Consider the following 24,263-nt stretch of genomic DNA (forward strand, 5'->3'; position numbering starts at 1 on the left):
ATGTCTCCTTTCTTCCACGCTTGTTTCTCCATGAGGAAGAAACCAAGAAGAGGACTCAGCAACTTTTGCAGTCTTGTGGTCAAATTTTCACTTCCATCACCTGTTTTGAGCAGCATCAAGTGTGAGAATGAAAAATAACAACAAAGACTTTTAAAAATACAAAAATGAAAAATACAGAATTAATCAAGCATCCACTTTTGGTTTTGAATTTTGGGTTTGGGGTTAGAGAGAGGCTGGCATTGGGTTCATCTAATCTCTTTCAAGCCCCAAATTGTCATTCCTTGAGGCCTGCAGGATGGAAAAAGTAATTTTTATCCCCCCCCCATTTTTTGGGGGGGGGGTGCTCTGGGAATGGCATAGGGGTGGGACTCTGACAGGAGACCAGGGTTCAAAAAAGCCTCAGGTAAGAGGATTTGTAGAGGGCACAGGCTGAACTTTGATGTCCACTCTAAGCATAAGAGAAATAAGAAAACAGGCAAGCAGGAATCTACATGTGATTACATTTGTGTGACTATAGCTTTGTTTTTCTCTTCACATGTACCTGGCATTTAGAGAAAGTCCCAATAAATGAAAGGAATCATGTGTAGTTGCTGCAGAATTTTAACATTGCAAATGTCAGTACTGGAAAGTGGATTATTACCCAGAGGCCTGCTCCACTACTAGATCAGGCATTCCTGGTGGTGTCCCTGCTGGCTGACTTGCTACCAGCTCTGGGTCCAGGATAAAAATCTCGTCCTGCGAAATTTCCGTCACAAAGTGCAAATGTTCCTGCAGCAACATGAAGGTGACAATAAACAATAAAATGAACTATCAGGTGCAAAAGTAACTTGTCATAGATTATTGTTATAAAAAAACAACTCTGTACATGTCTACTCTTAATAGTCGTTTTCAGATCATTGCTTATGTGATTGCAGCCTTAAGGACAGAACTCAGACATGGGAACTGTGGTTTTCAACCAGAGAGGCTCCAGACATTGTTGAACCATTGTTGTTACTGGACCTCAGTCATTGGCTATGCCAGCTTGTCCTTCTGGGAGAAGGTCCAGTAACAACATTTGGATTCCTATCCAATCAAGAACCAATGCTCTAGAGAAACTGTCCATACCTGGTGCTTTCCAAATATAGTAGAACATAGCTCCCATTATTCTCCAGGACTGGGAATTATCTATATTTTATTCCAACACATACAGTATGGAAGGCACCAGCTGCTGTGGAGAGCAATGGGGCAGAAAAAACATGAGCTGTCATCAATGGCACACAATACAATTAAAAATCCAGTCTGTCCAAGCTCTTTGTTTATAGGTAAACACACATGGGTGTCCAAACTTCACACTAAGGAATTGATTTTGGGGAAGACCAAAGACTTTGTTTTTTCTCTAGCACCTGCCATATAATGCAGAAATTGTATCTTGTGTGTTCACGGACTATCATGAAGAGCATGGTGATTCTGCTGAAAATAATTGAATCCAGTTGAATAATGTGTTGGGATTTGACCCCTAGGTGAGTATCTTTCACTGGTGGATCATGGACTGCCCCATCTCCCAGGCTTAGTTGCCATTTATAAAATGAGATGGGCAATCAAAGAACTGTTGTGAGTATTAGGGGATTCTAAAATAAATTTATCTCCCAGTGCTGCAAACCCATGCACACTGATTTGGGAATGAATTCTACTGACTTCACAGAGTCTTACTTCCAAGTATACATGCATAGAATGAAGCTGAAAATATTCTACAGAACTCAGGAAGGCAGATATATGTTTGAGATTGGGCTCAATGGACCAATGATCTATTATAGTACACTTATTTTAACATTCCCACAAATAGTCAAAGACACACTAGTACATTACAGCTGCATTCTTTTTAATTGGATTTAATCAACAACCTCCCCAAAAGACACCCCCCCCCAAAAAAAAAGACCCACCCAAAGGAACTGCCTTCTGTGTTTGTAAAACTTCCAGTAAGCGACCAACAAACAAAAAGTGATATATTTTGACAAATGTTGTTATCCTTTCAGTTTGATGTGTTTTTAAAGCTTGGCAGATATTTTCTACAGGCCTGTAGTATTATCATAATTTCCAGAGTTATCTTATCTCACGTACAGAGGATTAGGATTTTAGGAGGACTGTAAACAGCTAGAGAAGATAAACTCTGAGATTTTCTTTTTAAATGCAGCTGTCCTAGGCACAAGGAGATAAGCTAGAAAGGAGCAGGAAGTTGAGCTATTAGACTTCAAACTTGTTTAAGCCAGAAGGGCAGAGCCCTATCCTTCTGTTGTTTGACTGTGGTTGCCTTGTGCCAGTTTACACAGGTATTTTATTTAATTTACATTCTACTAAATCTACAGTCTAAAATCAAATTAAAATAATGCTTGTGATGAAGTAAATGCTTTGGCGTTCTCTATATTTTTATTTGAGATTCTTGCACTTGAAGATGGTTTAACTACATAATACATTAAATAAATATTCTGAAGTTCAGGATATTTTTATTTTTAGTCAAGAATACACACCCATGGATGTTTCAAATCTACACTAGAAATGTGAGCAACATGAAGGGACATTTTATCATAGTGAGCATCTGAAAAGATTAAAAAGAGGAGGGGGATTCAAATAAGTGTATTGACTCAGGGGACTTTAAAGATACATGTCAAGCTAAAACCAGAACTTTTTCTGTTGGTATTGACAGAAATGCAGTTGGAAGAGTCATGGAAGACAACTTCAGTATATGACCATAGCAGTAAGACTCTTGTATGTGCAAGCATGGAAGAACTCAGCACTATTTGCTATGAAAGGAGGCCTGCTGAAGTTAGAATCATAGAGTTGGAAGAGACCGCAAGGGCCATCCAGTCCAACCCCCTGCCATGCAGGAAATCTAAATCAAAGCATCCCCGACAGATGGCCATCCAGACTCTGTTTAAAGACCTCTAAGGAAGGAGACTCCACTACACTCTGAGGGAGTATGTTCCACTGTCGAACAGCCCTTATTATCAGGAGGTTCCTCCTAGGGTTGAGGTGGAATCTCTTTTCCTGGAGCTTGCATCCATTGCTCCAGGTCCTAGTCTCTGGAGCAGCAGAAAACAAGCTTGCTCCCTCCTCAATATGACATCCTTTCAAGTATTTAAACAGGGCTATCATATCACCTCTTAACCTTCTCTTCTCCAGGCTAAACATCCCCAGATCCCCAAGTCATTCCTCATAGGACATGGTTTCCAGACCCTTCACCATTTTGGTGGCCCTCCTTTGGACACACTCCAGTTTTTCGACATGCTTTTTAAACTGTGGTGCCCAGAACTGGACATAATATTCCAGATGGGGCCTGACCAGAACAGAATAGAGTGGCACTATTACTTCCCTTGATCTAGACACTATACTTCTATTGATGCAGCCTAAAATCACATTGGTCTTATTAGCTGCCGCATCACACTGTTGACTCATGTTCAATTTGTGGTCTACTTGGACTCCTAGATCCCTTTCACATGTAGTCTCATTCAGTCATGTGTCACCCATCCTATATCTGTTCATTTTTCTGCCCTAAGTGCAGTACCTTACATTTCTCCGTGTTGAAATTCATTTTGTTAGCCTTGGCCCAGCTTTCCAATCTATCAAAGTCATTTTTAATCTTGATCCTGTCCTCTGGAGTATTAGCTACTCCTCCTAATTTGGTGTCATCTGCAAATTTGATAAATATGCTCCCAATTCTGTCATCCAGGTCATTGATGTTGAATAGCACTGGGCCCAGGACAGAGCCCTGTGGGACCCCACTGGTCACTTTTCTCAAGGATGTAAAGGAGCCATTGTTGAGCACCCTTTGGGTTCAGCCAGTCAGCCAATTACAAATCCATGTAAGAGTTACATTGTCTAGCCACATTCCACTAGTTTGTTTGTAAGAATGTCATGGGAAACCCTGTCAAAAGCCTTACTGAAATCAAGATATACTATATCCACAGCATTCCCTTCATCTAACAAGCTGCTCACTTTATAAAAAAAAAGGGGGGGGATTAGATTTGTCTGGCATGACTTCTTTCCCTGAAACCCATGTTGACTTTTTGTGATTATGGCATTGCCTTCTAGATGTTCACAGACTCTCTGTTTAATGATCTGCTCTAGAATCTTTCCTGGTATTGATGTCGGACTAACTGGACAATTATTGTTGGGATCCTCTTTTTCCCCCTTTTTTGAAGATGGGGACATTTGCCTTCCAATGGACAAATTGACTTTTGATTAGAGAAAAGTGGTTAGTCATATTTCTCAAAGATTGAAAACTCCTTATAGACTGCTTGTGAAAAAAAGAAAATAATTGGTAATGGGTTTGATGAACAGAAAGAATAAGATACTGAAAATAGGAAATATGTTGTAATTTTTAAAAAGAGGGATAAGAATAACTACATATAACCACACACACAAAAGATAAGACACTTTTTTCTTCTTTGCTCTTTTTTGCCTTTTTCTTTTTACTTCTTTTTACTTTCTTTGTACTTCACCTGCTCTTGTTGCACACCATAATGGTAATTTAGCATTTCAGAAGACATCAAAATAAAACAGAATCACAAAGATAAGCAGAGTGATGCCCATCATTGGTCCCACCTCTTTGCAGCCACACTGAACATAAACAATTAGATACAATAGCAGGTAGTTTAAATATTGTGGCAGTTCTTATATTATTTTAATATAGCAATGGGCCTAATTCTATGCAACTGATGTCATTAGGGTGAAAACAAGCAGAAGATTGGTGGGCCATTTTTGTTCTCCTCCTAATCTTCTATGGGCTATATCAATCCCATTTTACAGGACTGATCACATTGTGAAGTCATTTTTCACTGTTTTGAGGGAGGGAGCATAAACCAATGTTTAGAGCCAAAATCATTCCCCTAGAGATTTTCAGCTGAAAAATGGGGTTTTCAGCTAATTTCTTTTCTTTAAAATTGCAGGCTTTGAGGCCCTTTCACTCTACACAATTACAGCACTATTATTTCACTTTAGCTGCCATGGTTCCAACCTTTGACATCCTGGAACTTGTAGTTTAGGAAAGTATTGAAAATCCTTATCCAGAGAGCTCTAGTGCTCCACCAAATTAGTAGCCTCAGAATTCCAAAGGATGCAGCCCTGGCAGTGGAATCATTGTGAGGGGGACATAGAAGGGGAGTGTATGCCAAGGGCTTCCCAAGAGCCCTGCAAATGTCAGATGTGGCTAATGGGCCACATAATTCCCATTCTGGCTTTAACTGTTCCAAAACAGAAGCACCCAAATGATAATATACTATACCTGAGATCTGTCGATGCGGTAGAAGCGATCAGCGGAAGTTGCTGAAAGTAAGTGTAAAGATATAACTAAAGAAATCTCAATGAAAGCATACTGAAAATTTGCTTTATTTTTCTTCTCAAAGTTCAGCTGTAACTTTAATAACAACATTTTGTTGTTGTTGTATACCTTCAAGTTGATTCTGATTTATGGAAAACCTAACATGGAGTTTTGTGGCAAGATTTGTTGAGAGAGGGTTAGCCTTTGTCTTCCTGTGAGGCTGAGAGAGTGTGGCTTGCCCAAGATCACCCAGTGGGTTTCCATGGCCTAGCAGGGATCTGAACCCTAATCTCCAGAATCATAGTCTAGTGTTCAAAATCTCACCCTCCAGTACAACAAGCATTCATTGATGCTTAATCCATACTAGAGATTGTGAAGCATAATCTGTTTGGACTGCAGCATTTCTCCATTATATTCAAAGCTGTCTATAATAAGCAATTAAAGGATTTATCTCTAGACTCACCCCAAGTTGTGTTAAATTTTATTGAGACTTCTGATATAACCATTGGCTAGTTTATTAGCAATCATGCATGGAATATTCTTTATTTTTAAAATCTTAACATTTATACAGCTATATCTCAGTTAATGAAATAGATGTACATTATACAGACTTGTTCCTGAGTAAACATGATAATACTGTCTTTTATGACAAGGACAAAATAAGCCACTGTTTATACTTACCATCTAGGAAGCACCATCTAGGGGAAAGTCTTTGGACCGATGATACTCTTGGAAAAGTGCTTTCCTCATCCTGAATGAGATAGGAGAAAAAAGTGGCAAAATGAAGAGGCAGGTTAAACAGAGGTTCCCATAGTTATTATTTATACTCTACTACCAGCACCTTATAGAGAGATACACAGGCAAAATAGGAGGTCCCAAAGGTCTTGGATTTCCAAGTAAAAAGTGGAGAAAAATCAGAGGGAAGGAATAATGTAGAGATTACATGAACTTAAAGCATGAGTACAGTTGGAATTGGGTATCCCTAGCATAAATCATGGGCCACTCAGAGAAAGTGAATTCTGAGAAGGGATTGGAAGGATGGGAGAGGGGTGGCACCATGTAAAGATAGTGCCAGAATGAAAAGTAGCCTATTTACTTATGGTTTCACTCCATTCATACCCAAAGGAATGACTATCATGTTAGCTCCCCTCCCACTTATCTCTCTAATGCACAACTGTGCGTCTTAGGCACAGAACAGCATTTCTGTATCTAAATGTATTCCCACAATGCAGTAATAGTAATGCATAATTCAGAAGTACTTGTGTAGAATTGCAGATAATATCAAATAACTCCATGTCTCGCAATAATTTCTTATTTTATTTCAACAAAATGGTTATGTGAACGGTATTAACTTGGATTGCCTTAGAGTTTTCTAGGCCTGGTGCCAGTTTTTGTTTTTATTTTAATATAGTGTATCACAAATATATAGTGCATTACAGATCCCAATTGTCTTCAGGTATCCTACAATAAAAATCAGGACTAGTCCAAGGCATTTTACTGTATTAAACAAAAAGAGCAATTGGTTCTTTCCCCACCATCACAGCACCATCACAAACAAGAAATGAGGCAGAACCAAAGACCAGTGAAGTTATTTTGGCACGTCAGGCAAAACAATCACACAAATACTTCTTTTTTTCCTTGCTGGCAGTAAAAGTGCAAGAAAAATACATAATTTGCCATCCACCATATGCAGAATTTGACAACTAATGATACAAGTTTTCATTTAAAAATATTAGTACTGAAATAAGTATCTTCTCTCTCTCTCTCTTTCTCTCTCTCTCTCCTTCCTTCTCTGAGAATATGAGAATTAAAACCCAGTTAGGAAAGACCTAACTATTCATACCACCCTAAAATGTCACAAACATTGCTCAAATATTTGAAGTCTTAGTGAAGGAAAAGGAAAGTCTAAGATACTGGAGCAATGAAGTTTGTAGTTAAAACTCGTTCTTAAAATGGATTATTACAAATGCTGTAGGTTTCAGATGATATCTGGCCATAAATGCTGGAATGGAAATACAATACTGTACTTATAGGATGTAGTTAGAGAGCAAAATGTGTTTTGAAGGAAATGGAGCAAAGTACATTTGCAAGTGGGTAGCTTTGGGCCACCGTATTAGCTTATCCAGGAGAAATAGCAGCATTTCTTAAATCTGTGCTCTAATCCCAAACATACTTTCTTTAAATTCTATTGATTTTTGTGGCATATCCTCTCAAGTAAATTTTCAGTTTATGATGCAATGGTAATTTCTATGTGAAAAGTTTCTTTCCTTCAAGTAAATACAAAGCTTGAGCAATAGGGAAGCTACATGGGACATTAAGTTATGTGGGGGTCTTTCACTCACTTTCTGACACCTATGGTGTCATCTTCCAATTCTTTCCACCAACTGAGATAATATTTAACGTTCAACATAAACCTAAAAGCATAACCAGTTTTAAGCAGTGGAGGACAGTTTTAGGGTAGAGAACCCAGCTAGGTTTTATAGGAACATTTTATGGGAGCTATCCAGAGTGCTGAATATATTCAAGGCATCGGGTTCACCACACAGACAGTTCCTGCAAAGTGCTCCTGCAAAACTAAATTTGTTTTAAACATGGGTTGTTGGTTTTTAAAAAAAACAACACACATCAATCAATATGGCTCATCAGAGAAGATAACTGAGCCAGCCATGAAAAGCAGGTTATGAAGAAAGATATTGTGCTATGGCCAAAAATATGCAACTGAACAGCAAACACCATCTGGATTGTGGCAGACTCCAAAAACTACTATGTTCTTGGCTCAGTCAGGTATACTTTGTGTACAGCAAGCCAGCACTCAGCACTGCCTCCCTAGGCAATTTTTACAATTAAACTGTTACAGCAATTAGGGTTTAATACACCTCTAATTTCTCTCGAGCAGGTTGATGGTCATTTATTTGGCAAAAGACTTTTATAAGTGGTTAATGTCTTTCCTTTGGTCCTGTGAGAAATGGCCAGATTCTTCTTACCAGCTTCTTCCTTGATCTAAATATCACAAGGGTCTTTCTTTTATTATCCATGATGGATAAGTAAATACATGACGCTCCTGATACTCTTCTCCCACAAACAACCATGATATTCAAATATATTATTGTCTGAAAAATTAAGTTTTTACATATGCTGCCTTCTGTAGAAAACATTCCTGACAAATTATCCTGACCCTTCATCAGAATTAGGGATTAGAGAAGTTGTTTTCTGGACTACAACTCCCAGAATCCCCCTCCAGCATTAGCAAGTGGCCACACCTATTGAGGAGTTGAAGGAATTGTAGTTCTCAAAAAAGGAAGTTCCAAGTTCTGATTAGAACCAGGCTAAAAATGGTGGCTCAGAAATACTGTTATACAAACTGCCAATCCCAAAATAGTCTGTTTCTGAAGGTTACTTCCTTTGGATGAGAGAGTTTGCCAGGGATTTAGATGTTCTTGTTTATTTACAAGTATACACATAGAATATACAGTGCACCTGCGCCATACGCGGGCGCACTATACGCGGCTTTCAGCATATGCTGAAAGCTGCAAGGGAGCCTGTGGGAGTGCACGGGGCACAAGCAGCGGTGCGTCCCATTAAGCTTAATGGGGCATGCGCCCATGGCATGCACGCACCACCATGCCATGCACAATGGGGCTCAAGCATATGCGTTTATGCAGGGGGGTCTGGAATGGATCCCCCACGTATAAAAAAGGGGCACTGTAGTTATTATTCTCATTTACTGTATAATAGCCAACTATACTGTTGAGTACCAATGGGACTGTAGCCAGGAGGAGGCTCCTGAGAAGCCAGGACTTATCAACACACTTGAAAAAATCCAGTTCATAAAAATATAAAAAGTTTAAGAAGAAAACAATTATGGGAAATCTACTCCCTCAAAATTTCCCAGTGATGGATGACTAAGCCTGCTCTGTGGCCACATAATGCTAAGTATGTGTAGCAGACAACAAGAATGACAACATCAGACTCCTTACATCCCTCCTCTTCTTATATCAGAAATGCAGTTTACATCATCCTTCTATGACCCTACGGTGAATGCCATTACTGGGATTCTTTCATTGCTTGTAAACTACAAATAGGAGTTGCCTGGGCCTGGTTTTTCTGGACATCTTTGAGATGGTATGAAATGCCCACCATGGGATGATGCCAAGGAGCCAATGGCACTGGCATCTTTGCCTGCTAATCCATCTGGATTTGGAAATGCACTCCCAAACACCCACATTCACACCTCAATGTTATCCCCTCTGAAAACCAACTTCAAAGTGATTCAAACCCATTTCAAAGAAAGCATCCACATTTGGCTTTTTCAATACCCTGAATTTTGCCCCAGGGCTAAAATCCCCTATATATATTGGTGCTTTTCTTTGTTTCCCCAGCTCAGTACAGTATCAGACTTCCATGCTGGCAATTTACTTGGCTAACCCCTCTCTTGTTACCAACCTCCGTTTGCCTCAGGAGCAAGTGAGTTCCATTTATCTCCAGACATGTAACAAGTGGAGCAACTATTCATTTCAATATTTCCATTAGTTTGGTTTCTCTGTTCCAATGTAACACCTTTGAATTTCCTAGTCCTTGTGAGTGTGTATGGTTTTATGTATTAGATGATTGTTAAATTCCCCTTTTACAACAAATTTCTTAGAAGCCTGCCTCTGGAATTCTTCATGTCTCTGGACTTGGTACACATAGGGAGTGGGTTCCATGGCTAAGTAACCCAGCCACCACCACTGAGCTAATTCATAATTCCCAAACATACATCAACATTTGAGGGTTCCTTTTTGGGATAGGTATATACCCAGGGTTACATCATGAAGTAAATTGTAACAGACTATCCCTGAAGACAGCATGACTGTAACACTGAACAGGATCACTCAATTTTATTGCCTGTTTCACATCATGGTCATCACTACTACCACCATTATTGATACCAGCCTTTAGAAAATTGACCTTTTTTGTACTCTTGACTACCAGAATCCCTCACTGAAGTACCCATGATGGCTGGAGGATTCTGGAAGCTGCCGTTCAAAAGAGTACCCCAAACTATGACTAAGATGGAATTTTTCAGTCATTACAAAGTGGGCCAGTAGGAAGACATACATAACCAAAAATGCAAAAGAAAAAAACAACCAGACCATAGAGGAAACTGCATTCCAAATCCCAGACAGAAAGATGAACCTTTCATCAATTTACCACTTCCGTGTGAATACACATTAAACTATGAGAGGAGCTGTGGGATTTCTTGCCATATGGCACAGGATTCTGGGTTACTAAACTCTCAAGCAAACAAACAAACAAACAAACCAAAAGTCTGAAAGTCCAGGAAACCAAAACCAATCCCTTCAGGTATGTCTAAATCCCTCAACTGAAATGCAGAATGGAATGCCTCTAGTGCTCAGACAAACAACAAAGTAAGATGGGTGAAAAAACTGCCTTGGATAAAAGACAGAAATGCAGAATGTAGCAGTTAGTGTTGGGGCAAGATCAGGGAGACCCAGGCTCCAAGTCCCACTAGGCTGAAGCTCATTTGTTGACCTTGGGCCAGTTGTAGCCTAGCCTATCTCAAGGAGCAGTTTATATAATAAAAATAGGGTGGAAGCTCATGTATATTGCCTTGCACTCCTTGGAGAAAAAGTAGGATTAAAAAATGCTACAGTAAACAAGATCAACTTGGATGAAAGTGATTTAATAAGATGAATTAAATAAATAAGATTCCGGGGCCTAGTTGTGTAGTTTAGAAGAAAGGATTAATTGTCATTAGGTGGGGAAAATCTATTTGAAGAAAGAATGCATTTGTTTTCCCTGTGTAGTGTGTTGAGGGAAGTCCAACACTGCAGCTGAAACAGAGGAAAGTAGCCCTCGGATGAGCATAAATTTCTATATATCAGAGCAACTATTGTTAGAAAAAGAAGCAGCACAAAGTGACATCTGTAAACAAGGTTCTTATTTGCAGCTGGGTTCATGGAAAAGATTTCTGCTGACTATTCCAATTCCAAATTCCAGGGAAACCCAAGAGAGAAATGTGCTTTGTTTATAAAATGTAAAAGTGCCCCAGATACCTTATTAGTGAGCCATGAAGATGGTTCTATTTACTAAATGGCAAGAATACTGTCATCAGCCTGTTCTTTTCTCCAATTCCATAATTTATACTAGGTTGGTCACAAGATAATGTCACTTGTGGGGGTGGGGAGGAACACTGCAAATGCAAGTCAGTAAGAATTTTTTTATGGAAGAACTCTGGAAGAATATATAAGAAGCCAAGCAATGTGAGAGAACCAGTAAAACACAAAAGAGGAATTTCATTCAAAATGAGATATCATAAAGTATTGATGGTACATGAAAGGATTCAAAGAGGTTTATTTGCAGAACTGGTTGGGTAATTAACTGAAATACATTGGCAACAACTGTGAGAAAGTTGATTATTATTATTATTATTATTAACCTTTATTTATGAAGCGCTGTAAATTTACACAGCGCTGTACATACAATCTTTTAGTTAGACGATTCCCTGTCCTCGGGCTTACAATCTAAAAAGACATGACACAGAAGGAGAAGGGAGTGGTGGAGGGAAAGGGTAAGAGGTCCAGCAGTTCCTCTCTACCTCCAAGGCCTGGACCAAGGCAGATGGACTGGAGGGAGGGGGAGGCTTCATAATGGATGGTTAATCATTTTCCAGGGAAAATACATACTCTTAAGTAGGATAATACATATACAGTACATAGCAATACAGGAAAGGGTTCAATAAACAGGCACCACAAGAACATCAAATAGTGAGCGACAATTATGCAATGCCTGGGAACGCTTCTCTGAACAGGATGGTTTTCAACTCCGTTTTGAAGCTGGTTAAAGAAGTGATGGCTCTTGCTTGTGGGGGAAGAAGGTTCCAGGAGTGAGGGGCAGCAAGTGAAAAGGGGCGAATCCGGGATGGGGCAGAGGAAATCCTGGGCTGAGACAGCAGACCTTGACTACTAGAACGGAGGGCCCTAGTGGAAAGGTGAGGAGAAAGAAGGTCAGATAAGTAGGGAGGGGCCAGTCCATGGAGGGCTTTAAACGTGGACAGCAGGAGCTTATACTGAATGCGGAAAGGGAGGGGGAGCCAGTGAAGGGATGCCAACACAGGAGAGATGTGGTCAGAGCGGTGGGTGGAAGTGATAATGCGTGCAGCTGAATGCTGAACAGAGATTAAAGGACGGAGGTGAGAAAGAGGAAGCCCAGCCAGGAGGACATTACAGTAATCAAGTCGTGAGACCACTAGGGCATGGACCAGGATCTTGGCAGTAGAGGCGGAGAAATATGGTCGGATTTTGGCAATATTGTATAAAAAGAATCTACAAGCCTTGGCTGTGGTCTGAATCTGAGGGATACACGACAGAGAAGAGTCAAAGATAAAACCAAGACTGCGGGCTTGCTGGACTGGTTGAATAGAAATGTTGTCCACAGAGACAGAAAAGGAGTGTTGAAGGATGGGCTTAGGAGGAAAGACAAGAAGCTCCGTCTTGGACATGTTGAGCTTCAAACGCCGATGGCGCATCCACTGCGAGACAGCTGTGAGGCAAGACGAAACTTGCTGTTCAAGCCTTGGAGAAAGGTCAGGGGCGGAAAGATACAGCTGGGTGTCATCGGCATACAGATGGTAGGAAAAGCCAAAAGAGCTGATGAGTTTTCCTAAGGACAGTGTGTAGAGTGAAAACAGAAGGGGACCCAGAACAGAGCCCTGGGGAACTCCAACAGATAAGGGAACAGGAGATGAAGTCAGACCACCTGCAACTACTGCAAAAGATCTGCCAGACAAGTAAGATCTAAACCAGTCGAGAACAGAGTCTGAGAACCCAAGATCAGAGAGGATATCAACTAGAAGACAGTGATCAACGGTGTCAAAGGCTGCAGACAGATCAAGAAGGATGAGAACAGAGTAAAGGCCATTAGCCTTGGCCTGTAAAAGGTCATTCGAGATCTTGGTGAGAGCTGTCTCTGTAGAATGCCTTGGGCGGAAGCCAGACTGAAAGGGATCGAGGATGGAATTGGCTTCAAGAAACTCAAGACAGCGCGAATAGACAACCCGTTCCAAAACCTTAGAAAGAAAGGGAAGAAGAGAAATCGGACGATAGCTAGACAAGGAGGAGGGGTCAAGAGAAGGTTTTTTCAGAATTGGGGAAATGAGAGCATGTTTGAAGTCCAAAGGGAAGGAGCCTGTAGAGAGAGAGAGATTGAAGATATGGAGAAGTGAGGGCAGAAAGGAGGGAGCTATAGAGATTAGAAGACGAGTAGGAATTGGATCAAGAGAGCAAGTTGCAGGTTTGGCAGAGTTCAGAAGTGTAGAGAGTTCATCCAAAGAAGCAGGAGGAAACACAGAAAATTTGTTAGGTGAAGGTGATAGAAGATTAAGAGCAGAAGAAGAATCAGGAGGGACTATCTCAGAGCGAATAGTGGTAATCTTAGAGATGAAATAGTTAGCAAAGTCATTAGGAGAGAATGATGAAGAGACAGGAGGAGAGGGAGGTTTAAGCAAAGTGTTGAAGGTGGAGAACAAACGCTGCGGGCACCTCTCATTGGCGGAGATCAATGATTTGTAATAATTCTGTTTTGCCATAGAGAGGGCGCGTGAGAAGGAAGAAAGAACAAATTTGAAATGGATAAAATCAACCCACTCTTTGGACTTTCTCCAAAGACGTTCGGCTGCTCTAGAGCAGGACCGGAGAAACTTAATGTTGGGGGTAAGCCAGGGCTGAGGCCTAGTCTTAGAGGAAGAAGTGCGTACAGAGACAGGGGCAAAATGGTCGAGAGTTGAGGAAAGAGTAGAGTTAAATAAAGACATTGCTGAATCAGCAGAATCCCCGAGATTTAGGGAAGAGAGAGATGAATCCAGGGTCAGACCAAGATGGTTAGAGTCAACAGATTGAAGATCACGAAAATGGTGTTGAACAGTATGACGAGGAGGTGGAGTATAAGTGAGAGCAAAGGAGATTAAATGATGGTCAGATAGTGGAAAGTCAAGTGCCAGGTAGTCAGAAATGGCACAGTTTGCAGCAAGAACCAGGTCAAGACAGTGACCAAGAGAATGAGTTGAAGAGTTGGAGTGTGGCTGGAGGCCAAAAGAAGCTAGCAGAGAGTTAAAGCGAGATGTTGTAGGGTTATTGAAATCATCAATGTGGATATTGAAGTCACCTAGGATCAAAGTGGGGACTGAATCTGAAAGAAAGAATGTCAGCCATAATTCAAAGTCTGAGAGGAACTGGGTGGCAGAGCCAGGAGGGCGATAAATAACTGCGACCCGGAGCTGTAGGGGAGAAAAGAGTCTGATAGGATGATACTCAAAGGAAGAGAAATGATAGCTGAGGGGAAAAGATAGAACTTGAAACTGGCAGGAGTTAGATAGCAAGATACCAACCCCTCCTCCTCGACCCTCAGGTGATCGTTGATGATCCTTGATGATCCTTGATGATCCTTGATGATCCAAGGGGAGGGCAAACTGATAATGAGAAATACTGTCAGTGCAGATGTCTGGGTTGAAGATGGCTTATTAAAGCAGCCCTCCAAAGCAACTCCATGGATGGAGGCAGGGGAAGCAATAAATGGCAGGTGCTGGTTAGAGACAGTGGAACTGGCAAAAATTGCTTCCCGGGTATGGAAAGCTCAAAGGCGAGCCTCACGTGAGTCTGGATCCCACTCTGGGCATCCCAATGCATATTTTGTGCACTTCAGATGTGAAAACAGAAGGGGATGATTGAAGAAAACCAAGAGGAGACAACATGCCCTACTGCATTCAAGCCTTATAGTGAACTGCTCACCATTCGTAATTACTCCCATAAGCATGATATAGAATAAGGAGCTTATCACACTTTTAAATAAGCTGACTTAACCCTGCCACATTGAAGTTTGTTTCAGTATGCAGTTGGGTATTATAGCAGGGAAAATGGCATTGATGTCACCACCTGAGTGCATCCCACCTAAAACCTGGCTATCTGTGAAGCTCCCGACTTTGCAAATCAGCCATCTGAGCACAGCATGTAGCCAGGTTTTAGATGGGATGCAGTTGGGCAGCAGCAGCAGCATTTTCCCTGTGATAATACCCGACTGCATTCTGAAATAGACTTCAATGTGGCAGGGGAAAATTGGCTAATTTTAAAATGCTCCTCTATAGAAATTAAAGAGCTTTCTGGTGAATTGAGATGATTTTACCCCCACAAGTAAGTTCTGTAAGCGTAAAGTGAGCAGCATATTTTTTATTTCACAGTACTGTTTATTTGAATGGTATCTAAAAAGTAAGAAGCATTTAGCTTTGGGGGAAAAGTAGAAAATAAACTCTGAATTTACTATTCACTAAAGGCAATTATATTTGGATTTAATTTTGCAGCTCAGCAAACATGGTGGTTAAAGGAAAACCGTTTTGTTTACTTATACAAGATAACAGCAAGGCTATCTTCTTGCTCTGCAGAGAGGAAGTGAACTAGCAATTGATGAATTGAAATCAAGTTCTGGGTAATATAAGAGAGCTTAAGATAGAGGGCCACCAGTTTAAAGAAAGTAACAGTATGGATAAGTGGTTAATTGTAGTTAAAGAAAAAATTATTTAGACAGCTGTCAAAATGGTTTTAATGAATTCAGATCAGACATACAAAGGGATCTCGCAGTACCTTTGAGACTAACTGAAAGACAGAAATTGGTAGCATGAGCTTTCATAGACTTAAGCCTACTTCTTCAGATGCATGTGATGGAGTGGAAAGCACAGGGACAGCCCTATATATAGACATCTTTGTATGAGAATGTCCATAGTAATGCAGTACTTTGTGGGTGTGGAAATGAAAAAACAAGTTCAGTTTTAACCATGGTCATTGAGGGACAACGCAAAGGTTCTGCCTAAACCCAAGGTTAGTAGATAACCATATGAATGAGTATTGAGATGTAGTGTAGGGGTCAAAAAGAAGGTGTGATGAACTGGACAAGAGAGCCCCCGTAAGGCTGAAGGGGTTAGCTAGTGTTATAATGTGTGTAGTGTGCCAAGAAACCATTGTCTCTCTTCAACCCACTCCTGACGGACTGCAGTTTCTTAATATATTCCTGTTCTGCTGTTTCTGTTTCTAATCTTCCTTTGTAGCCTTTTTGTTGAAGGACCACTGTTCTGAAGTCCAAGATGGAATGCGCAGGAAGACTAAAGTGTTCAGATCAAACAGTTACCTATAACTATATAATACAGATAAAACCAGGGATGGGAATCATGCAGCCCTGCAGTTCTTATTGAGCTGCAGCTCCCAGGAGTAGCCATGGTGGCTGTGAGCATCTGGAGTTTTAGAATACCCTTTCAAAGTTCTGGACACAATGGTCAAGATCATACATTGGAGCATAACTACCTTGTAAGCTATTAGGTGCTAGGTAGGGCTACTGGTGCTGCATACTGGAAGGGAGTGTATGGCATGGAGAAGGGAGCTGATTGAGACTATGAAATAGCAGCTGAAGTGAACCTGGGGGAAGAAATGAATGGGTGCTCAAAACTGGACTGCAATCCCCCACTTTTTCCTTCCCCTGGTAACCTAGAGCAGCTCTATCTTCATGGTCTGAATTGCTTCACCTATACTTCCCCTTGACATCTGCAGAGAGAGAGAGGGTGGATTGGGATGGTGTCCAAGGGCAAAAGAATTTCCCCCTGTGACCCATCCAAACAAGGTCATATGTGTGTGTAAGCTGCACTTATACATCCACATGTTACTAACCAGATGCCAGCCAATCTTAGTTTATATTCATGATATGAACCCATATTTCCCATGAGAAATTCACACTGAAATGTGAAAAGACACATTTTTGAAGTGTGCTGGTCTATGACTGTAATAAAGAAGAACTGAACAGAACAATTTTGAAAGGACAAGTACATCAGTGTTATAGTTGATCAAAATCTCTCTGGCTAATTTTAAATGTTATATATGAGGTGGGAGGGAGTTTGACTATGTGTGCATGGTAGGGAGTGAAACAGAAAGCACATGAAAGTGATAACAAAAGAATACTCCTGAAATCAAATTAGAAAATGCAGCTCCATGTATCAAATGTGATAATATTAAAAAATGCATGCTGGAGGACAAATGTTCAAAAACAGCCATCTAGATTGTAAATGCAGACTGGAAGTACTACAGGGGATTGTGTGCACTGAAGTAGAAATACCATATAAAATAGGATCCAAGGCATTTTCATGTTCACCCAGCAGTCTTGCTGATCACAGCCTCATCTTTGTCTCACATAAATCAACAGACATCCTTAGTCCTCCATCTGCACAGTCCCTTTTCTCTCACCTACACTTCTTCCAGGGCCAGCCCTATCACTCTGTAGCAAGATAGCCACTGTAGGCAGCAGATTCAGGGTTTCAGCAAGAGAGGTAAATTCTTTGCAATTTGAATTACTAATGTTGTGCTTTTTAATGCCAGAATAACTGTGAGACTTTGTGCCTCAGATACCAAATTAACCTGGGTGCTTTGTACCTCAGTTTAGAAGAGAAGATACCATTTTTTGCTGCAGCAAGGCAGCAAAATGTCTTGAGCTGGCCCTGAATCTTGGGCAGAGATAATGAGAAACTTTGTCAATGTCAAGTGAAGCTGCCAAGGCCAAAACGCAGAGGGTATCTACACTACTCAGTTATACCAGTTTGATAGCCTTTTAGATGTCATGATTCCATCCTTTGAAATCTCAGAGTTCATAATTTGAATTAAAAAATGAACTTTTATATAAAATCTACATTTGATGGACAGTAATTTGAATTACAAATTATCTTGGGGAAAAGAAAAAAACTAGATGTACTACATGGATAGAATTAATGTACAGTTACAAAGGAAGGTAAAAATAAGAAATAAAAAGACGTGTGTGTGTGTGTATCTTTGTAGCAACAAGGAAAATCATAGGATAAAGGGAAGGAAGTCAGTTTCATTTCTGTTCTACTTTCTATGTTATGTCTTATTTTTAAATAATAAAAGAGGAGGAGTAAGTAAGTAAGTAAAATTTTATTTGTATGCTGCCTTTCTAAGACCAAGGCGGTTTCCAACATTCCACATAACAATAACAATATGACAATATGTCAATATAAACAGTATAAAATCACAAAAACATAACATTAAAAACCTTATACAAGGAGGAGGAGATGATCATCATCAGGGTTCATAGTTTGGTGAGACCTGTACTTCTATAGTCCAGGAAGGCACTTTAGAGCAATCTAATAAAGAATTCATGAATTACAAATCCCAGGATTCTGTGCAATGGAGCCAGGACAATTTAATTGGTACAAAACTTTTATGGCTGAAATGGAGGCACACCAGGGTCAGGAGTCATGCAGCACTTTATATGATGTTGGGATGCACTTTCTCGCGGCCCTAGTCATCACAGCCAATGCTGTTGTACCAAATAATAAATAAATAAATAAATAAATAAATAAATAAATAGAAGGGCCTCTCACTTCTAGTCTTTAAACTATGAGCCTTGGGGAAATCTTAAAGATCACTTCCCAGCTGAAAAGAACAAACTCTGAGCCACAAATTTCTAAGACTTCTATATACCCTATCAGACTACAAACCTCAGGATTGCATAAAATGGAGTCATGGCAGTATTAAATTGCATTACTGTATATTGTGGATAAATTAACAGACTGAAATAGTTACGCATGATTTCTTTTCTTGAGTGGTATAATGACTTTTGTATATTGCCATTTACTGCCCTGGTGATCTGCTGTATTACTGACTGTTCCTTAAATAAATGTATTTTCAGTTTTATTTTTTTTCCCTATAGGAAAATTTTAAGGAGACGTCATATTAAAAACACTATTTGTTGTTGTGTGCCTTCAAGTCATTTCCAACTTACAGCAAACCTAAGGTAAATCTATCATGGGGTTTTCTTGGCACATTTTTTGTTCAGAGGGGGTTTGCCATTACCACCCTCTGAGGCTGAATGTGTGTGGCGTGCCTAAGTTGTGCTCAAGCAGGAAATCGGACGTGGTCTCCAGAGTCATACCCCAATGTCAAACCACCCCACCACTCAGGTATATCAACAACAATAGACAACACAATATTTAGATATAAACATTGTTTCATATTGTTTATTGGACCAATGAAGCCCAGCATAACAAATCTATAAGGCTGTTGTTTTATAATGAATACTCCAGAATACTCCAAGCTGCCCCCTGAATATTAGGTCTGTCCCCTAGGGATCTAGTGGGAAGACTGCTCCTGGAGTATTCTGCCTCCAGATTTCCCCAAATTCGTCCTTTACCTAGCTCTGGTCTCCCAGCAACAAGAGTTAGCTGCTTTCCTATGTGGTCTCTGTTCATCACCTGCTGCCTTCTGCTAAAGTCAGAATGAGGCATCCAGCCATGCTATTAAAGTTGGGTGCTTAGTTCTGAGTTGAGAGTAACTTGTACATACAGCAGTAGCCACCAGCAGACAAACAGCAACTTCAAGTGAAAAGGCAGCTGGCCATCACTGCTGAACCCTCCCCTGCCCCTGTGAAAACTCCACAACAAAATGCTGGTTAGGGGGAGGAAGGCTCAAATCAGGAGCAGGCTTCATGAAGACAGTTGAGATTGCAGCCCTGCATTGTGTAAGCAGGACACAGTGAGCCCAGGGAAGAACTTTGGGTAAAACACCTAAGTAGACAAGGCCATGCTTGTGTGCCATTTCTGATTTATAGGTGCAGTACAGACTGCCCCAAAGGGGCGGCCTGTCAGCAGCCTATTTTCCTCTGGGGAGAAGTTGCAGCTGCCAAACCGTGCAGCTTCCCTCCAGAGTAAAAAGAACCTGGTATTGCCAGGTTTTTTTATGGCACGGGAGTGCCGTCGCGAGTGTGGTGCCATGCGGTGCTTACATCGCAATGATGGTGCCCATGTACACAGGACGCTGCCATTACTATGCTGTCAGTTCATACTAGGGTTAAGGACTGTGTAGTTGGTGTGCAGTCCCTAACCCTAGTATTGCTGCCACCATGCCACAAAGTGCCTGTTTGTATTGGGCCATAGTGACTCTAAGGCAAAGCTAGCACAGGGTTTTATTGGCAGAATTTGCTCAGAGCAGGTTTGCCTTTGCCTTCTCTTCAGGCTAAGAGAGTGTGACTTGCTAAGATTACCCAGTGGGTTTCCATGGCAGAACTGGAATTCAAACCCTAGTTTCCAGAGTCTTAGTCCACCACTATACCACACTGGCTCTCCATAAGGTAGACCAGTGTTATTATTCCCACCTTATAAACAGTGAGAGTGTGTGCAAACACAGAAAGACAGTAGTTCATTGGTGGCACCATATCTTCCTAGGAGCTCAGGAGGTTGTCTACACAATCAAAATATTCCAGGTAGGATTTGCGTAGAATCTGTCTTGTTCACATGCAATTTGAATACACCTGACTTACATTTTTGCCCCCAAATCCTTAAAAACCAGGATAAAAGATCCCAAATGATACTGGCAGCTATATGAGAGGTGGGGAAAGCAGGAGTCTAGTCAAAATAGGGCCATGGCAGGAGCCAACTCAAGTCTGGCTTTCCCTCTGGCCATTAGAAAACTAATCTTGCATCTTCAAAGCCTAAATGATATTTACTAAACTTGTACTAAATCCAGCAATTAATCAGTGTTACTCACCAGAAATCTTGAGCAGCTGGCTCATTTTATTTTATTTTGTTCTGTTTGTTTTATTTAATTTTGGTGGGAGGGAGAGTGGACATACTCTTCAATAGAAATTCAATAACTGATATAAATATGGTATCCTTCAACAGAAATTCACAAGTGACTGAATTGTCCATTGAGTTAAAGAAGTCCAGCTAAATTCTCCTTTTAAGAGATACAGTCTCCTAAGGGATACAGTCTAAACTAACAATGAAAGACCTTCCTGTGTTACTTTTCTAAAAGAGAAAGAGGAAAGAGATATTTTACCTGGTAGTGAACTCTCTGTGTATTTGAAGAGACTGACTGCAAATCCTATAAGGAGAAAGCCCAGTGGAAACAATGATTAATCCAAAGCCTGTTAACAATGATTAATTCAAACAATGATTAATCCTTTCCATGCAAAACATCTCTACAAACGTGTTTAGCATTAAACTTTAATATAAAGTCCAGCCATCAGGGGGGGAAATCACACACACACACACACACATTCAAAAAACCCAAAGTAATATTCTATCAACTTCATGCAAGAATTATAGTGCACAAAAATGCAGTGGTTGCTAAAGGTTACCATGTCAGGGTGGTGGTGAATCATCTCTAGGTTTTAGACTGAACCCTAAAAGAGCTATCCAGGGAGTTGAAACCTATTGACAAATTACCATAGGTTAGTACCTTTAACAGCTTGTTTCAAAGTTTTAGACTAAAACCCAGACCTGATTCACCAGATCCTGACACTGGAGATGACTGGGGATGTATCTGTACTGCAGAATTAATGCAGTTTGACACTGCTGTAACTTTCATGGCTCCATCATATGGAATCTTTGGATTTGTAGTTTGTTCTGGCAGCAGAGCTCTCTGACAGGGGAGGCTAAATATCTCACAAAACTACAAATTGCAGAATTCCATAGGATGAAGTTATGGCTGTAAAAGCCATATCAAACTGCATTATTTCAATACTGCAGATACAGCCTGGGACATAATTTCATCTAAAGTGTGATCCAGTATTTTCCTACTGGTCCTGAGGATTTCATTTCTGAAATGAGATATGCTGAAACACAAAGTGACCTGAGGGTGATAACCAGCTGCCTGGGCACCTTCCTCCCACCCCAATTCCAACCTGAAGCTGGCAGTGTCCCCCAGTGGTGAGACAAATGCTCTCTTTGCATGATGCCCATAGAATTAAGCAAGACAAGGTTAGCACAGAGCTCATAGGCAAGAAGGAGATAGACAAATTGAGTATGTTAAAAAAAAACAATGATACTACTCAACTGATTCTGTGAAGACATCCATGTGTCCTTTAGCTACATCATTTGCAACAACTCACCTCCTCTAGGCGATCCACATAAATACGACAAGTCTCCAAGTCACAGTCTCCTCGAACAACTATAATTCCCAGAGGAATAGCTACAAGAATAAAAAATACATAAAACAAACTAAGAATAAATAGAAGTAAGAGATTTGCATTTATATATAATTTCAGTTCACCTGAGACATTGAACAGTACACAGTGAGTCTTCTCAAATGTGAGCTACACTGGCGTGGGACTTATGTCTAATTTTAATATATAGAAGATCATAACTTTTTTGCTGCCTCTCTTAAGTGCATTTGTTCTATCATCATTAATAAGAAAGCATACAAATTTGTTTGGCAATTGAACCAATTGCCTAGAAAGGTTGGACAGCTAACTGCTGGGGAAGCTTTACTTAGAGTTCCTCCACTGAGTAGGGGACTGGATTCAATGAGGCCCCTTCCAACCCTATGACTCTATGATACATTTTGATTTTTTTGCATAACACCATTTATATTATATAAATATTTGAATAGGACCAATAAATACTTGTGAGATATATTAGAATAACACAATTTCTGTTTTAACATATACCCAACACTTGGGTTGGCTTTTTCCAGCAATGTTCCAGCATTTTCAGTGATACGGATGAACAAAGAAGCCCACCACCATTGATTTATCCATCAACCACATTTTTAGTTCAGCAAACAAACCTGGATACAGCTTTATGAAGTAGTATTTACTCTTAGCAAGAAATCGGGGGGGGGGGGGAGAACAAATGTTTTTGCATCATTTATATCCCACCCTTCTGCCAAAGCAATTTAGGTGACATATGCTAAGAACAGTACATACAAACATGAGACTCTAAACTAGATAACAAAGTAGCAAAAAAAGACTTTTGTCACAATATGGCAGATCATTAAATGCCATAACAGAATGTTTAAAAGCTGCTTTGGGAGAACGTTTTAGTTTAGAAATGCGGCACAGAAATGTCTGAAATATTAAGGGGCTAAAATGAGCCCCTGTCTGCACCTATCCGATTTATATTGCTGCCAAGTAAAGGATAATTTTGAAGACAGGCTCCCCTCTGTTTGTGCCAGTTGTACATTGGAGTGCAGTATTTTTTTTAAAAAACAACTTTAGCTCCAAAAGCTCTAGAAGTTCTCAAATATTTTTAATGTATATGAACTGGCACTGGGGAATGGGTCCTTTCAATAGTCCTACATAATATTGCCCCTCGGGAGATACATTAATCCTTGGTGCTGAGCCAGAGATGCAGCATGATTATACACTCCCTTTGCAGTAATGTTGTCCATAAAAAGAACAGATGAGGAATAATGGCTGGAGTGCCATTATCACAGAGACAACCATGTTGCACTGCCCATCCTTGCTTATGACTGTGGCCAGAACAGAAACTGAAACAAGGGGGTAGGAAAGGTAGCTTTCCCTTGCATGGCACAAGAGAACCTTTGCCCTCAAGAAAACATCTGCTATTGCAAAACTGAAAGGTGATATCCATACCATCCATCCATACCATTTCAAACTCCACATGGCTATCAGAAAAGAGAAACTACAGGGAAAATGATTCCAAGTAAACCTTAGGAAGAACTTCCTGACAGTAATAGCTGTTCAACAGTGGAACACACTCCCTTGGAGAGTGCTGGAGTCTCCTTCTTTGAAGGTTTTCAAACAAAGAATGGATGGAGGTTGGACTGGGTGGCTCTTGTGGTCTCTTTCAGCTCTATGATTCTATGAACATGTCTAGAAGTGTAAGGTTTATTATGAAAAGATCATTTGTGTGATGCTGATTCAATTTCACTTTGGACCTTGAATAAAAAAGAAATGTTAAAGCAGGGAAAGAAAGAAAACTCCTTTAATTTTCCTCTACTGATTCTCGATTCCTGCTTGGCATTCCTTGCCAATGTTTTATAAATGAAACCTTTCAAGAACTATGTTGAATATATTTAAGGATTTCCTCATTCCAGTTTAGTCAGTCCATCATTAGTCACTGCTTAGAAGATGGTTTCTATTTTCTTACAACAATAACAAGTACATCAGAGCTGATAAAATCAGT

General features: G+C 40.3%; 1 protein-coding gene across 6 annotated transcripts in view; it reads right to left on the bottom strand.

Moving 5' to 3' along the window:
• The window catches only part of LOC149311767 (diacylglycerol kinase iota-like), a 303,704-nt gene that overhangs the window by 62,256 nt on the left and 217,185 nt on the right, over positions 1 to 24,263 (bottom strand). For all 6 annotated transcript variants that reach the window (XM_089527871.1, XM_089527875.1, XM_089527872.1 and 3 more), the window contains 5 exons: positions 22,226 to 22,305; positions 21,172 to 21,216; positions 5,975 to 6,044; positions 5,258 to 5,298; positions 641 to 768 (listed from right to left, as the gene is read on the bottom strand). In XM_089527871.1, the coding sequence (XP_089383997.1) occupies positions 641 to 768; positions 5,258 to 5,298; positions 5,975 to 6,044; positions 21,172 to 21,216; positions 22,226 to 22,305 (364 nt within the window). The remainder of the gene's footprint in view (positions 1 to 640; positions 769 to 5,257; positions 5,299 to 5,974; positions 6,045 to 21,171; positions 21,217 to 22,225; positions 22,306 to 24,263) is intronic.

This window comes from Sceloporus occidentalis, unplaced genomic scaffold, assembly GCF_023333645.1.
Source record: "Sceloporus occidentalis isolate IW3139 unplaced genomic scaffold, rSceOcc1.0.p SCAF_5, whole genome shotgun sequence".
NCBI classification, from domain to species: Eukaryota; Metazoa; Chordata; class Lepidosauria; order Squamata; family Phrynosomatidae; genus Sceloporus; species Sceloporus occidentalis.